The sequence below is a fragment of the Copadichromis virginalis genome, linkage group LG10 (assembly GCF_057382275.1).
Source record: "Copadichromis virginalis isolate Kocher_CV1m ecotype Utaka linkage group LG10, C_Virginalis_male_GT1.1, whole genome shotgun sequence".
Classification (NCBI taxonomy): domain Eukaryota; kingdom Metazoa; phylum Chordata; class Actinopteri; order Cichliformes; family Cichlidae; genus Copadichromis; species Copadichromis virginalis.
In genome coordinates, this window is record NC_140627.1 from 29,418,778 (window position 1) to 29,433,625 (window position 14,848).

General features: G+C 41.9%; 1 protein-coding gene across 1 annotated transcript in view; it reads right to left on the reverse strand.

Annotated features, from left to right (window-relative positions):
* doc2b (double C2-like domains, beta) overlaps positions 1 to 14,575 on the reverse strand; it is a 183,954-nt gene extending 169,379 nt beyond the window's left edge. Inside the window, exon 1 of the mRNA XM_085470987.1 lies at positions 13,917 to 14,575. Coding sequence (XP_085327113.1) covers positions 13,917 to 14,247 — 331 coding nt within the window. The 5' untranslated portion in view covers positions 14,248 to 14,575. The remainder of the gene's footprint in view (positions 1 to 13,916) is intronic.
* Positions 14,576 to 14,848: the final 273 nt, after the last annotated feature.

Below are 14,848 nucleotides of genomic sequence, written 5' to 3' on the forward strand. Positions count from 1 at the left end.
ACTGCATCGGTTCTTGGAAATGGTGCGATGATGTAGCTCCCCGATATATTCTTTGGAGCCCTGTGTGGGATTTTTGTTCTGCTGCTCTGCTCAGTAACACTCAGATTTCTACCTGGTGGGATGAGAACAAATGCTAATCGAGTTGAGATGAGCAAAGTGCTGCAGGCGTGTCCCCCTCCTTATGTTCAAGTTTACTTTTGAGAAGTGGTGGCAAGTATATTTACTCAGTTAGCCTACAGTTGCAAAATACACCTCCAATCTTATAAAATGCAGTAGAAACTAACATTACCCACTGCTTCCTAAACTGTTTGTCACATGAACCGTTTTGGTAAAAACTGACCCACTCATTCACCCTGAAAATTGTAAGACACATATACGCACACCCCCACACACCAAACATCCACAGATGTTGTTTTCCAGGCTAAATTTGTTCATCCACTCACAGCCTTTAAAAAGACATCCTTTTAGTCTAAATTTAGATGAAAGGTTAAACAGTTGCCTTTTCAAGCTACAAAAGACTTTAATTCAACCTAATTTCAGCCATTCACCAATATCCCATTGAGCAATTTTCTCTTGATTAGAGGCCTGAAATATATCTAACTGGCAAACAGCCAAAGGCTAAAATCCAGTTAAATTTTCACTTGTTGAGTCCGCACCTAGCTGTTTAGGAAATGGAAATGCATCTTTGATATGGAGGAAAACCACTTGCTGCCAGGATTACATTCACAGGCAACATATTTTCCATCCATGGATCATCAGAAAGAGAATCTTTACTGCACAGATGCCGGAGGTCAGGGTTTATGTTTCTCTGAAAACCCTTACCGCTTGCTCTGACAAGCTTTTTTTCTTCAGCCGCATTCTTGTTAAACTATGACTCATTCTGTATTGACAGATTTACCCGCTCACTTGGATGGAGAACAATAGTTTTAGGCAGAACCATCCATTCTTTATCACAGCCACCACAACCAGGTATGAAGAAAAGAGAGCTTTGTGCAACAGCACCTGGCTTCATCTGAGGAAGGGATTCCCTGTGGTCGTCTTTAACAGCAAAAAGCATTGAAGTTTAGCTTCAAATGATGCCTCAAAACTGTCATGAATGCTGTACAGGATATTTTAGGGTTTGGTGGTCTTCCCAAGGCAGCACTGAGGATGTGAGCCTGATGAGCACCTTCATCAGGCTTCATCATAAATAAAACTGGAGCAAGACTGTCAATATTTATTAAAGCAAAGAACAGGGTTAATAACCAAGAAACTGAAGTATCTCAGAGGCCTGTAGAAGTAGTTTAAAGAGTCCCTCACACTGCAGCACCAACAAATCTGAGGACTCATTTGCTAGCTTGTAATGCAAATGAGGCAGCTAAGGCACTAATGATGAGCACAGCCTCGTCTGACTGCCTATACTTTCCACCGCCATCTTTTGGATTCTCATGAAAATGAAGAAAAGAACAAGATAGTCAAATTTAGATAAAGAAATGTGTGAAAATTAGTTCAAATTAATTGCGTGATACTAATGAATACAATTTTTAATGGAGCAACACAATGCTGACAGACACACAAAACACAAAGAAATAAATAACAATACAACTAGAAGGTTTCATGGTGCAGATTGAAACTGAATGCACATCCTAACGCATTAGAAAGTAGTACACCAGCTCACAATACTGGTGTTGAAACATCACATACAGAAATGCAACACTGCTGCAGACACTTCGGAGTTACAGAATGAGCAGTAAGCGGCAGTGCGGGGCTGCTTGTTATGGACCTCTATCCATATTCAGATGAATACACTTAACAGGAACAGAAAGCAGTAGTATACTCTCAAGAGGATGAACCTATTGATTATGAACTTCACAACACTGTTTTGCAACCTGTAGGGCTGAAGTGGATGTGCAAAAAAAATTGTGAGTGGCTACTCGAGGCTAGTCTCACAAAGCAAGTCAGACTCCCATGTGAAAATGACCAACAACAAACATATTTTCTACAAAGTTATATAATTTGGTCGACCTCAGTGGATTTCAGCCAAAGTGGTTACCGGCACTAGCTGTCTGCCAAATGCTACCTCAGCGAATTTGAGTCTCTGCCGTCTTTGTTCCATTTAGAAGATTTTAATGCAGTTATGTGTTGTGCATTTAGCAACAGACCATCTGAGAAGTTGATTTTTTTCTTTGAGTGAATTCTAAGATTATTAAATGCAGACTCGTTCAGACGAAAGAGAGAGTCCGCGGTGAAAATGTAAACTAAATTCTCTTTATTCAATAAACAGACACTGAGACAGAGCGAGAGGGGCACTGTTTACGCACAAAAGGGTAATCAGGGAAGTGGACACGGGAGGGTAACAAAACATAGGTAATTGTAATCAGCGACATTAACATGGTGGTGGTGTCGGTCTGTGAGGGGACGGGGGGTGGGGGTCACTTGAATGAACTTAGGAAAATAGACAGGAAAGAATGAGGGAATAAATTAACTCTAATACTAACGGTGACTAAGAATCCAAAGCTTAGGATACATGAAAATCTAGGAAGAAACAAACTATGACCCAAACAGAGAACAAGGGATCAAAAAAGAAGTATTTGTGTCTGTCATCCAAACAATCTATCTTTCAAACTAAGGTAACTCTGCCTGATAACTAAGATGATTACCCTCGTCCAAGTATAATCACATAAGCTTCAAAGTAATGATCCATAAATCAGTGCCTACCTTTTACATACAGCCTGTGTTTCTCAGCTGACTGATCCAAAATACCTACAAAAAGCTAGAAATATTTATGGTCACATGCAAACATTGTGAATATAGTTCTGGAAAGTTTTCTTATCATGGGGTAATGTTCTTTCAAATTCAGTAAATCATTAGAACTGATGCCCAAACTCCTCAGATTCATTCAAAACATAAATTATCTCGTGAAAGGCAAATCATGGGACTTCAAAATCAGAAGTCGATATCAGCAATATTTTCTAAGAACCGGCATTTTCCCAAATAAATAAACCTTTCTTGTTTGATGACTCTGTGACATTAGCAAATCACTTTACGTTTTCTTCCTATTCAAAATCAAAATGTATTGCATGTATTAGAAAATGTAAATTCCTTGTAACTATAATACAGTATGATCAGAGATTACATACATAATCTTTAAGATTACAGTTTTCTGGAAACCACTTGGCAAGACTGACATCGCCCACTCCAAGGAAATCAAATCCACTTTAGCTGACAATGAAGCAATCACACAATACAGATACAAAAGGAAATCCTCCTGCCTCGCTGGTATTAGTCCAGGTGAGCTCAGCAAGCGTACTCTGTCCAGCACTCCTCTCTAAGGCCTGACATTGTGGTCTGTCTAAGCAGAGCTGTATTGTACAACTCATTGAGTTCTCCCCTACGGGACAAGAGAGCACAAGAGTGAAATACTGAAAGATGCCGCTTCCAGGAGTCAAAAGCAGCAGGGCAGAGACCTTTTATTGATCCTTCTGAGGTGGGATGCAGAAACCTGGTTGAAAAACACGAGTTCAGCATCTTCTCAGAGAGTAACTAGAAGAAGTCAGAGGACAGAAGTGAAGCCTCTTTAGCCAAGTAAGAGGGTTGAAAGTGTTTGGCTCTGCAAGCTTCAGTCCACTGAGGAAACAAAAACACGTTGTGGGGTTTTGTGTGTGTGTGTGTGTAGTAGAGAAATAATACAGCAGTAGATGTTACAGTAGAGGTCAAGTGTTGGAACAACTGGAAAAAGAACCTTAAGATCAGATGACCAATTAACTACAAGTATTTAGGGCATTGAAAACCATGTTATCCAGGGACATGTGCAGTTCCTTATCACTGTTATGGAATCTGGAGTCGTCCCAGTAAACACACTGAAAGTGTGAGGATTTTTCATTTGATTTGATTTTTGAGCTATTTAAAACTAAAGCATATGGTAGGAATAAGCGGAGGTTAGGTAGGACTTCCTAGACATCTGGTAGGGTCATTAGCACTTATGTAATGTACACTATGTGTCATTTCAAACTCCCTAACAGATAGGGACATGTTTGGTATTTATCAGTCTGTTTTTACTGCACTGAGTGTGTCTTCATATGCGTAGTGATAAATCACAGTTACACAGACATGAAAAGTATAATTTCAGCATCAGTCAAGCGGCAGCAACTACATTTAAAAGCCATCGATTTGTGTCTGTACTGCAGTTCTTGTAGTAGCCCCTACAAGTGAAAGTAAACTATATTGTCAAAAATACATATAATGTCCAAATATTTATGCAGATACAACATTAAAAGAACATTAAAACTGTACTTTGCGCTGACTACACTTGGCCACTAGAGGAAGAAGAACTTTAAAGCAGCTAAACACTGTGATGGCCTAGGGCACTAGTTTTCTCTATTTTGGTTTTGTGTTGTGGTTTTTGCTATGCTTTGATATGCATGGGAAGTAATTTGCTGTTTGAGCTACACCTAGGCCCAGTGAGTCTGGTTATAAAGCTCTCTTCTTTCTTTAGCTAGCTGTTCTCTTACTGAATTGGATCAACTTAGCTTAGCTTAGCTTAGCATGTGTTCCAAAGTTTTGCTTTCTGCACACACTGCCACAGATCCATGCACGCTGAGAAACACATTATCATTATCTATTATGTTGCATAGAGTTAATTATACTTTACTACTCGTTGAATCTCCCTCTGTTTTGTTGCAGTTTATGAGCCGGGTTGTGACAAATCACGTGCAATTACTGTATCTCAGTTTAGATACCTCAGTTCATTCACTCTCATGCAGTACCCTGTGTAAACTGTAACATGTAAATCTACAGCTTGTCAACACTCTGACTACACTTCTGATGTTGATGATGTGCCATGCTTGTCGCTGCCCAATGCAATGCAAAGTGGAATGCTTGTTGTTTTTCACCTGCTAGCTGCTAACTTTTTACACCCTTTGCTAGCTCTTGGCGGTCTCACCACAGCTTATTCAACAGGAACAGACATGGCTGTAGCTACAGGAAGTGAAACCAGCTGGAGTTCAATAATATAGCCAATAAAATCAGCTTAAAAATCAGCAGCTAATTGTATTCAGTCTTATTTTTAACATAGGGGATGTAATTCCAAAGCCAAGCTACTCTTCAGCACTTACAATGGAAACTCTTTTTTTTTTTCATCTAAATATGGGCAAGATGGAATAAGGCAGGCATGTAAATATAATCAACAAGTGCACTGTGTAACTTCACCCTTAATTTCGCGTGGCAGTCAGAAGTAACAAGTTGAAAGCTTTGAACTTTCATCTCCAGTTATCCCTTATGTTGCCTCATTAAACTGCACACACCAAAGGATCCTAAAGAGATGGAAGGCTATCGGTGAACTGAGCTTACCGAGTGCCCACTCAATAAAGTTGTGGTTAAGTTAGTTATGTTTTGATTCATCACATTGTGTGGGCAGGGAAATGATCAGACACCAGGATTTAATTTCGGCAAATGGAGTGGGTCTTTGGCTTCTCAGTGGAGGAGGATGAAGTACTACTCTTAGCCCCTCTCTGTGGGGTTTAAACACAGGTGGATTCAGCTTTTTAAAAACGCTGAAGCTTTTAAAAAGCCCGTGCATCACCAGCAATGAGCACACACATCCTCAATACGTGCATATGAAGTGCGACAAACTAAAGCCAAACAGCATTTCTCCCTATTGATGACAGCCCCAGAAGCCAAATGTATCTGTGTAATAGCGGCATTATCATTACATAATGTGCTTACTGGGATGAAGGGAGGGCAGAGCAGAATTTATATCTGATGAAGCGGGGCTGCTGCTAACTTAAAACACTCAGTGGCTCCTGTTGAGAGACAGCACCAGTAATAATAACCCATAATGTGACCAGGCTGACAATCTGGCCTGCTTTGTTAGTGCTGGGTTAGTCACAGGAAAACATGGAACACTACAGTGAGTCATTACTACTGCATGACAGCTTGCAGATAGACGCCTAATAGGATTCTGGTGTGCAGGGCATGGCAGTGCTGAACTCACTCTTTACATTGAACTGAGCATTATGAGGCTCGGGGGATGTTTTCAAGTGGATTGCGGCAGCCCTGTGTTTATCAAAGGTTTGGAAATGGCTTTTGGTCTAAGAGAGGCAACAGATGGCTCAAGGCCTCCCCTGCACTCGTCCTTAAAGTACCACGCAGAGTTTTTAGGTGATTATCTCTCTGGCTAAATACCAGAAGCATTTAAACATTGCTGTTGAACTGCCCGCCAAATAGTAGCAACTTTGGAAAATTGTTACTCGGTGTGTTTAAAAATGGTTGTTTATTGAATTTGGTAGAATCCTCGTTAGCTTACGTGTCACTCTACAATATGCCGCATTGCCAGTAAATCTCCTTAACTTATTCTCTGACTGAGCTTGCAAACTTTTGCACTTATACTACTCATAAAAGACAACAAATATTTGAGTAATCCTCATCATCTGAATGCAAATTGGAATGGTGCATAGGGAAATAACTTCATCTCAACTCTCCTACCTGATAACTGTGCTGCCATTTATTTTTCTGGCTTTAGCAGAGTTGTGTGTGCTCTCACTGGGCCCCTGAGAAGGTTCTGTAGGCTTTAAAAATAAAATTACCTCAGTTTTAGCCTCGTTATTCAGTCCCCCAGTTTGTTTTAGAATCAGTCTTAAAATTGTTTTAATTAACTACAAGGCACGACGTGGCAGAGCCCCAGAGTACTGCTGAACTTTAAAAAGGAAAGTCATGTTAAATTCTGCATGAAAGGCACTGCTGAGTTAATAGTATAATTTTAATTTGTTTAACACTGATAAGTTTTGATACAGACCTTGATGTAAACGTTTGACCACACGCAGATGTTATATTACACTGAAACCAGACTGCATGTAAAAGATGGACACGGCAAGTTTAAAAAGTCTAAAGCTTGTATTAAAGCTTGTAAGGGGGCAACTCTAATTACAAAATACAAAATAAATTCAAACAAAAAAATGAGACTATATAAAAGTCCATGAGTTAAAAAGCTGTCTTTCTTATTTAATTGGTGATCATAGTACACTTTTTCTGGATGATTTTATGGTCTTAGTTTCTCTTTTTTGGCAACACGATGCTAATTTTGCAAATTAGGGTTCCTTTAATACAGTCAAAGACAGGAAATAGGTGTGCAAACATTCACAGTCATCTTCACACCGACTTTTATGAGTCAAGATAACAACGAAATGGCAATAAGACAGAGTCAGACTGTGGTCTACTAGGGTCAAACTGGCAATAACACGGTAACTCTTTAAGATAAAATGCTGATCAACTGTGATAAATCAACAAAAATTGCAGATCTGTTGCTAAACATACACACAAAGGTTTACATTCAAAGTCAAGACCAGGACATAATAGGAAAGAGTTGTTGAAGGATGGTGATTTACTCGCACAGTAACCCTGGTAACCTTGCTTTTATAGAATACAGCCAGTTGGCAACCGGTTGAGTCGAGTCCCAGATTGCAAAGAGATGCTTCACAGATAAGTTGCACTCATCAGCAAAGAATGACTCCTTTAATAAATAAAAATCCACAGTTATTTACACACCTTTGCCAATCTGTCTGAGGGTGACTGCAGTCAGCCAGAGTCAGACCACGATTATTAGGAGACAGGTTGAGGTGGTTGAGTTACAATTAAGAGATCAAATTCAACAAAGCAGAGAAGTGCCTTGTGCAAGTCAGTAGACCACCACAGTCCTCAAGCTCGATCCTTGGCACCTTTGATATCAGTAGCTCCAACAGCTGAACTGCTGCAATCTCAGGAAACACACAGTTTGTGCTAATTCTGTCACATACATAAATAAAAAAGAAATTAATTCCACATTCACTGCAACAAAACATAAACTACACTTAGAGATTTGCTTCTTCTGGTGCGTTACTGTCCTGTTTTAGACTCTTCTCTTCTGCTCCGACACCGTCTCTTCACCGTCTGACAACTACAAGCAAATGCTGTAGCTCAAAACTTGTGCTGAGGAGACAACAGCAGACAGCACTGCACTGCCAGAGCAAGACATCTCGGGGGAGACCTGTGTGTGCAGACACTGTGGACCCGACCCCGCCCAGCGCCCCCGGCCACCCCGTGTTAGTTTCGTCAACACATAGCAAGGCTTGGAAGCTTATCTCTCAGAAACACAAGCTCTCCAATGTGGGTCACTTCTTTGGGCTCTGACAGGGACATGGCTCTCACTACGAACAATCATTAATTAATGTGGCAAGGATCCGGATGTTCAAATGCTTTTGATTACCCCCTCCCCCCCTTTTGCAGGGGACCCTTGGTGGGTGATGCACTTTTCCGTTTCAATTAAAATCAAGGTTGAGTCACAGCGAATCAGAAAATGTTGCCGTTATGCAGATTAGCCAGCAGGTTCTTAGCAAGGATTGAGAGGTCCCTGTGTGATTTGGTTCATAAGGGAGAACACTGCCACACTGCTCCACCCACCCCCAAGAGGAACCATGCAGATACTGGATCAAGTCCCGCAGGACAATGAAGAGCCAATTTGGGGCAGCGCTGGCTCTTTTAAATTACAAACAGCAAAGAGAAAGAGAGGCTTGAATTTTGTGCAGCAGCAGAGCAAAAGTTCCAACTGCTAGACGAACAAACTCAAAGTAAAGCAGCGTTTTCATTTGGATCACAGCGGTGCTCGCTTCACTGCCAGGAGGGAGAAATTACTTTACCTCAGTGCGCGCTTCATATGTATGAGTCCAAGCGTTATCAGATCAGCCTCGCAACAGGTGCGATAAAATGTCAGCCACCACCCAAGATGGAATAAGGCAGGAAACACACATAAGCAAAGCAGACAACACAGGAGAAAGTAGATTTTAATTAGTTTTATTCCTATATGCTAGTAGAAGCTGTTAGGTCTGCAAAAATAATATGTTCTCTGCTTTTATAGATAGCTTTTATTATATAGCCTGGGTAAAGCTGTCCTTCAGTAAGTCTTTCAACACAAACAAATGAGGGTAGCAGGGTAGCTTAAAGCAAAAATCCATCCACAGCGATGCACATCAATCCATGATGTTTGTACAGTGTTCAAGGGCTTATTTGTCATTGCACGTTGATTAACATTTTCGAGATTCACATTCGCTTTTATGAATGTCCTTTCATTTCAATATCCAGCAAAATGCTTTCCTATAGCATAATGCCACAAGTTCGTGAAGAGCATTTACAGTAGCTTTTGCTGCCAGACACGGAAAAAAAAAGTCAGTTTTTCATCTTAATCCAAAACACACGCGGCTGCAGTAAACTATAATTTGTCTTGTGGCTGTGACTGACAACACCGAAACGGCGATTCTGAGATTGACACCAAAACCTGCTGAGTTATTTCCAATATGAATCATCACTGGAGCTGCTGCAGGCATCCCAGTATGGGGTCATCGTTTTCCATGTTTGAAAATGTCACCTCGGAATTAACTTTCATACGCAACAGTAGATCGGAGCCAGACAGCACATGCATTCATCACCTGTACTGTTGCAGTGTTTTGGTGTGTCTTTTTCTATACACTATACAGAACCCATGACGCATTTTCTAAAAGCAGATTGTGAGCCGCTGCAGCAGTATTATGCTTCTTTATCTCCTTTGAAACTCCCATGGCAGCAGCAGAAGAAGCAGCTTGGGATTATTTAAGACATTGCATCAGACCCAAACAGCTACTTGTTATTCATTTCTTAATTATAGATTTTAGTGCCTATGTTCATTAGAGAGTAGTTGAGGCTGGTGACAAGCATACAGATGACTCATACTTTGGATAACGCATTCAACATACTTTATACTTTTCATACTCCTTCCTTGTTTGGCCTTTCTCTTTTTTCTTTTTCTTTTTTCAAAGTGGAGCTGACATTGTAATTATCGTGCATCACTGATGACTCTTCAGGTGATTGCAAAATCATTAAGACTATACACCGGCAGATGTTTGGGTCTAATTGCCCTATTAGGAGGGAGGGTGGAGGGAAGCTGGGGTTTGATGTTTGAATAAACCTGCAGTGTGACCAATCCTCAGCTGACATGATTAGAACCGTGCACCCAGTCCTCTTTGATAAACTTGCAGTAACACGCATGCCGCAACACGCCACCTGTTGCACAGAGCAAACACACCGCAGCTTTTTCATGCATCTCGGACAGATTGGATAGCAACTGCTCTGGAGGAAAAAATTAATGCAAATATCACCGAGAAGCATTAGAGATTAAAACTAACACACATTCAGTCCAGATGTTGTAAGGGTTGCATCTGTTTTTCAGAGTCGCATAGATAATCTGTGAGACTCCGGTAAGTCTTAGACGTATCGCTTTTTATTCATCGACTTCCAAAATGAATTCATTCTGAATGGTCTTACTTCAAAGGCATTACATATGGAGAGTTCAGTAGTCTTATGAGTTGATGCTAGGTCATAATAACAGCTGGAAAACACATCGGAGAAGCCAGGCTTCTGTTGACACATCACAACTACATTTTCTTGCAATTTGGACTCTTATTTCATTTTACCCCCGTATATTGTGCTTTTTGTTGGTTTTTCAGTGGCACAGGTTTTCCACTGACTGTATATCAAAGATGGATGTAACCCGATAAACTTCACTCACTGGATTCAAAGTCTTGTTCTGAAGCCTTGAGCAGAACATCTTTGGATATGAGGATTAGAGCGGGTCCGAGCGGGTGGATCTTTCGTTTAGGTGGTAAAGGTAATCATGACCAGTTCGTACACATACTTCCATATTTTGCAGATTCACTATTTTAAGTATATGCATCCTATCAAGTATCAGTTACATGGAGTGATCTACAAATACTCTTAACAGTTCAAAAGTTAAGTGTGCAACACTGTACACCGCCTATGATTGCTTTCATGAAGGGATCGCTGCACAATCTGCAGGCAGTAAAAGCAGCAGTTATTATCAGTATTAATGAATCAGTACAATGACTTTTTTAAGGACTGCAGGTGAAGCCACATATTACATACTTGATTTATAAAGTTGTGTTTTGAAGTCTTGAAAGAAGCATTTTTGAGATCCCCATCTTGGTGTTTTGACACTGAGTGGGGTGAGCGATGAGTGGACCTTAGTGAGAAACCAATGGACGCTGTATGTTAATATCATAGCAAACCACTAAAGCATACGCTTCTTTATCTTCTGTTTAACCCATTATGCACTCTTAGTTCATACAATGAGCATTTTCTTGCTTTAAACAAGACGAGAAACTAGTGGAAGAGACCAAAAAGTCACCGCAGGGTCATTTTCTCATAGATTTATTTTAAAAATCTGATTTCTTCTGACCACCAGAAGACTCATTCACTGCTGGAAAAATGCAAGTTTAAAGCACTTCGGCACTGGCTTCACTTTTCTGACCTTATATAACTTTATATAGACTTTATATATTTCTGATCTTACATAAAGACTCAATGATCTTCAAGTCATTTCATGCTGCATTGTTAATGGTTGCTTAACAGGTCATAGCTGTAACAACACTGTGCGAAAGCCCTCCTAAATTTAACACTGTTAGAATATTGTTCCAGGCTGTCTTACATCACAAGACCGTTGGAACGGCTAACTTTTAAGCTCTCTCACGGTGTAACGCGGGACCGCAGTGTTAGAGCCACGAGCAAAGACATTGTCACAGTTGGTCATCTTTCTCTGGGACTGCCCAGGATCACACAGCGTTTGCTTAAGGAGTGAAAAGCTCGGTGACATATCTGCTCGCCCTGCATTCTGCTGATTCTCTAATCTCTTTCCACACTAACTTTATCAAGTCTTTCAAGTTTCTGGATGATGAGCCGTAAAGTCGGATATAATGGTGCACACTTTCAAACAGTCACACAAGGAATTCTTTGTGTTGCATTTTTACACTAGAAGCAATTACAAGCACCTTATAGAGACGTTGAAACGCTGCCTACTCTTACACACCTCCACAGTCCAGTCCCTGTGCAAATGCAAAGCAGGTACAATCCTCATACTGCCTCTTTCACAAAATGACTGAAATTGGCCGATACAGCCCCACCTTGTGGACTCCACAGACAGAAAAGTGTCTTCAGATGCTTTCAGTCAACCTAGTAAGTCCTCTAAGGTTTGCCTATTGAGCTATTCGCTCCTTCAAATCCCTACAACGTCAGTTTCCTGGTAAAGTATTCACTTAAAATAGCAGTAAGTGCTAAATTAGCTACACTATAACAATCAGAAGGCAGTTTCCCGTGGTTGCGGTCATATAATTATGCTGCACTTCTGCTTCTGCTGCTAACTTATTGGACTGAGCAAGCACAAAATTGAGGTAGAATTTGTAGCAATGTGCAAAGAAAAAGTATTTTATTATGTGTATAAGGAGCCACAATCAGTTTTCAATATCTAAAAACAAAAGCAGTTTGAAAAGCTTCATAAACAGCAGTTTTCATAAGCATGTAATGATAAGAGTCACTTTGCAGTTTATAGTATGAATTCCCACACAAAACATCTTAAAACTCTAGGTGGTGATGGCTGAAGAAAGGAAAACATGGCAGGAGTCATTTCTTTTTCTAATGAAGCCGTCCTTCATAGATTTGAAGAATGTCTTCCTCCATCTATTTTTGCACACTGAGTGAAATTCTGGTTGCCTGGCAGAGTTCATTGACCAACATCTGCCTACCCTGCTCTCTACCAACCCCCTCTCTTACACCACTCTCCTACTCCTGTCCAGTTCTGGATTAGAGCTGGCCTAAGCCCCCCCTTGCATGCTGCTCTGCATGGATTAACTCTCACAGAAGCTACACTGCTGTCACACATTAACCTGCAATCAGAAGTCTCTTGTGCAAAGGACACAAACCTCCGTGTGTTGTTAGAGTCTGACAAAAACCAACCGGGAAGCATTTGTTCTGTTTTTGTGCGCTGCGAGAGCAACATGTAATTCAGAGTGATGCGAGGCAGGACAAGTTCACTACCAATAACAGAAAAAAGGAAGAAAGCTACCATTGCTGTCTCACTGATTAATCAGGCGGATCCAGAGGTTCCTTTAAAAAAAGAAGAAGGTAGCAACAGCTTTTATTTTGGCAGTACATTTACTCGAGTTGTGAAGACTGTCACGTTATCTTCTCATCAAGATCTATGCTGTGAGTGAAAATGGTTTTTGCAGGATGCTGGAATCTTGCTCTGTCTCTGTCACTTGCAATAGCAGTGCTGCATATTAATTCCTATTATTATTCGGCCACTCAAAGCTGTTAGATTAAAAGAAATGACATTCGGCAAAAAGCTTTCTCAAAAGGAGCCTCCCCTCTGTGATGGAGAGAGATATGCAAACACACACACACATACATGCACGCACAGACACGCACATATCTTCATGCTTTAGAAACTAACACAAAACAAGCCAACGAATGGACAATACAGTCACATGAAAGGAACTTTGTGGCCGTCTTGCCACTAGTCAGTATAAAATGTGGATGGGCTTTACAGATGCAGCCCACTGAGCTCAAAACTGCGACTAATTTGAGGCTTCATCAAGGAGCCGAGAAAACGCAGTCTGGTGAGACTGATCGACAGTATAGATCAGGCACCCTGTAGACGCTGGGAAGAGGAAAATGCACACACAACGACTGCAATCATTCACTTCAATAACATCACACATCCTTTCAGTTGGAGGAGAGCTGAAGAGGTGGAGAAGGAGGGGGAGCGGTATTCTTTGCAGCAGCAACAGTTGGCTGTCTGTCGACTGAGAGGCAAAGAGTTAGCATGCGCACATACGCCAGGCGACTGGAGATAGAAAGAGATGGACGGGGGAGCTGAGAGAAGAGAAAGGTGACAGATAAAGCCACAAGGCTGGAGGGATGCCTGGCAACCGGTGGCAAAAATGGAGATGCAGTAATAAGAGAAAGGCAGAGAGAAAGAGCTGAAAGGGATACACACACACACACACACACACACACACGTAGAAATGTTAGGAAACACCGTGGTAAACAGTGGCATGGAGACAAGTGGGGAAATCATCACTCACTGGAGTCATCTGAGTCGTATCCCTCCACATCAGGCTCCTCGTCCTTTTTGGTGGCCTGTAAGGAGGCGGAGGCTCCGGCAAGAGCCCGGTCTGGGTTATCCTCATTGGGGCGGTCACTCTCAGCAGCAGCAGTCGTGGAGGCAGAAGCTGAGGAGGTGGAGAGGGCAGAGCGGAGGGGCCCAACGTGGGGCAGAGTAGGGGGAAGGCCCCGTGGGTACCGGGGAAAGTAGTCAGAGATCTGCTTGATGGGCTGGATGGGGCCAGGGCACACGTCAATGGCCATGTGCTCCTGGATGCTGATGGTGGGTTTCTCGCCTTTGCGTTGTGTCATGCATGCGGTCCAGCCAGGAGCCAACTCCAAAAACCAAAAAACTGAGAAAATAATAAAAGAAAAAGAATATAAACAGACCCACCTCCCTGGTCCTACTCCGCTTACTTCTCTAGAAGAGGCAGGTGTTGTCTTGGGTGGGTGCTGATGAGTGGACAGGTCCAGGTGATCTGTGGATGGCACCACTCTGGTCTACATGGAGTTCAGTAGGCGGCTGTTTTGTCTTCCAGTGCTGTCCTCAGACCCAGACCATGCTGTCTGACAGCCTCACACACACTACTACCTACCCTCCCGCTCTCTCCTCTTCCTATACCCCCACACTCTGCCCACGTCTGCGCTGCCTATCAGAGAGAGAGAGCATAAGAGTGGTGTGTGTGTGAAAGAGAGAGAGGGACTGTGAGGGAGAGGGAAGGGATTAGAGAGGAAGGAGGGAGGGATCAGCTGATGTCACTGCCTAGCAACCAAGCAGTAAACAGGAACCGTCGGCCGAGGTGCTTAATTATGATATTAACCCCATCCATCTGTCAGTGGGAGGGACGATCCACAGCCATGCCAGACGCATGTGAATTTGTGTCTCCTTGAGCGCGTGGGCGTGCGTGCGTGT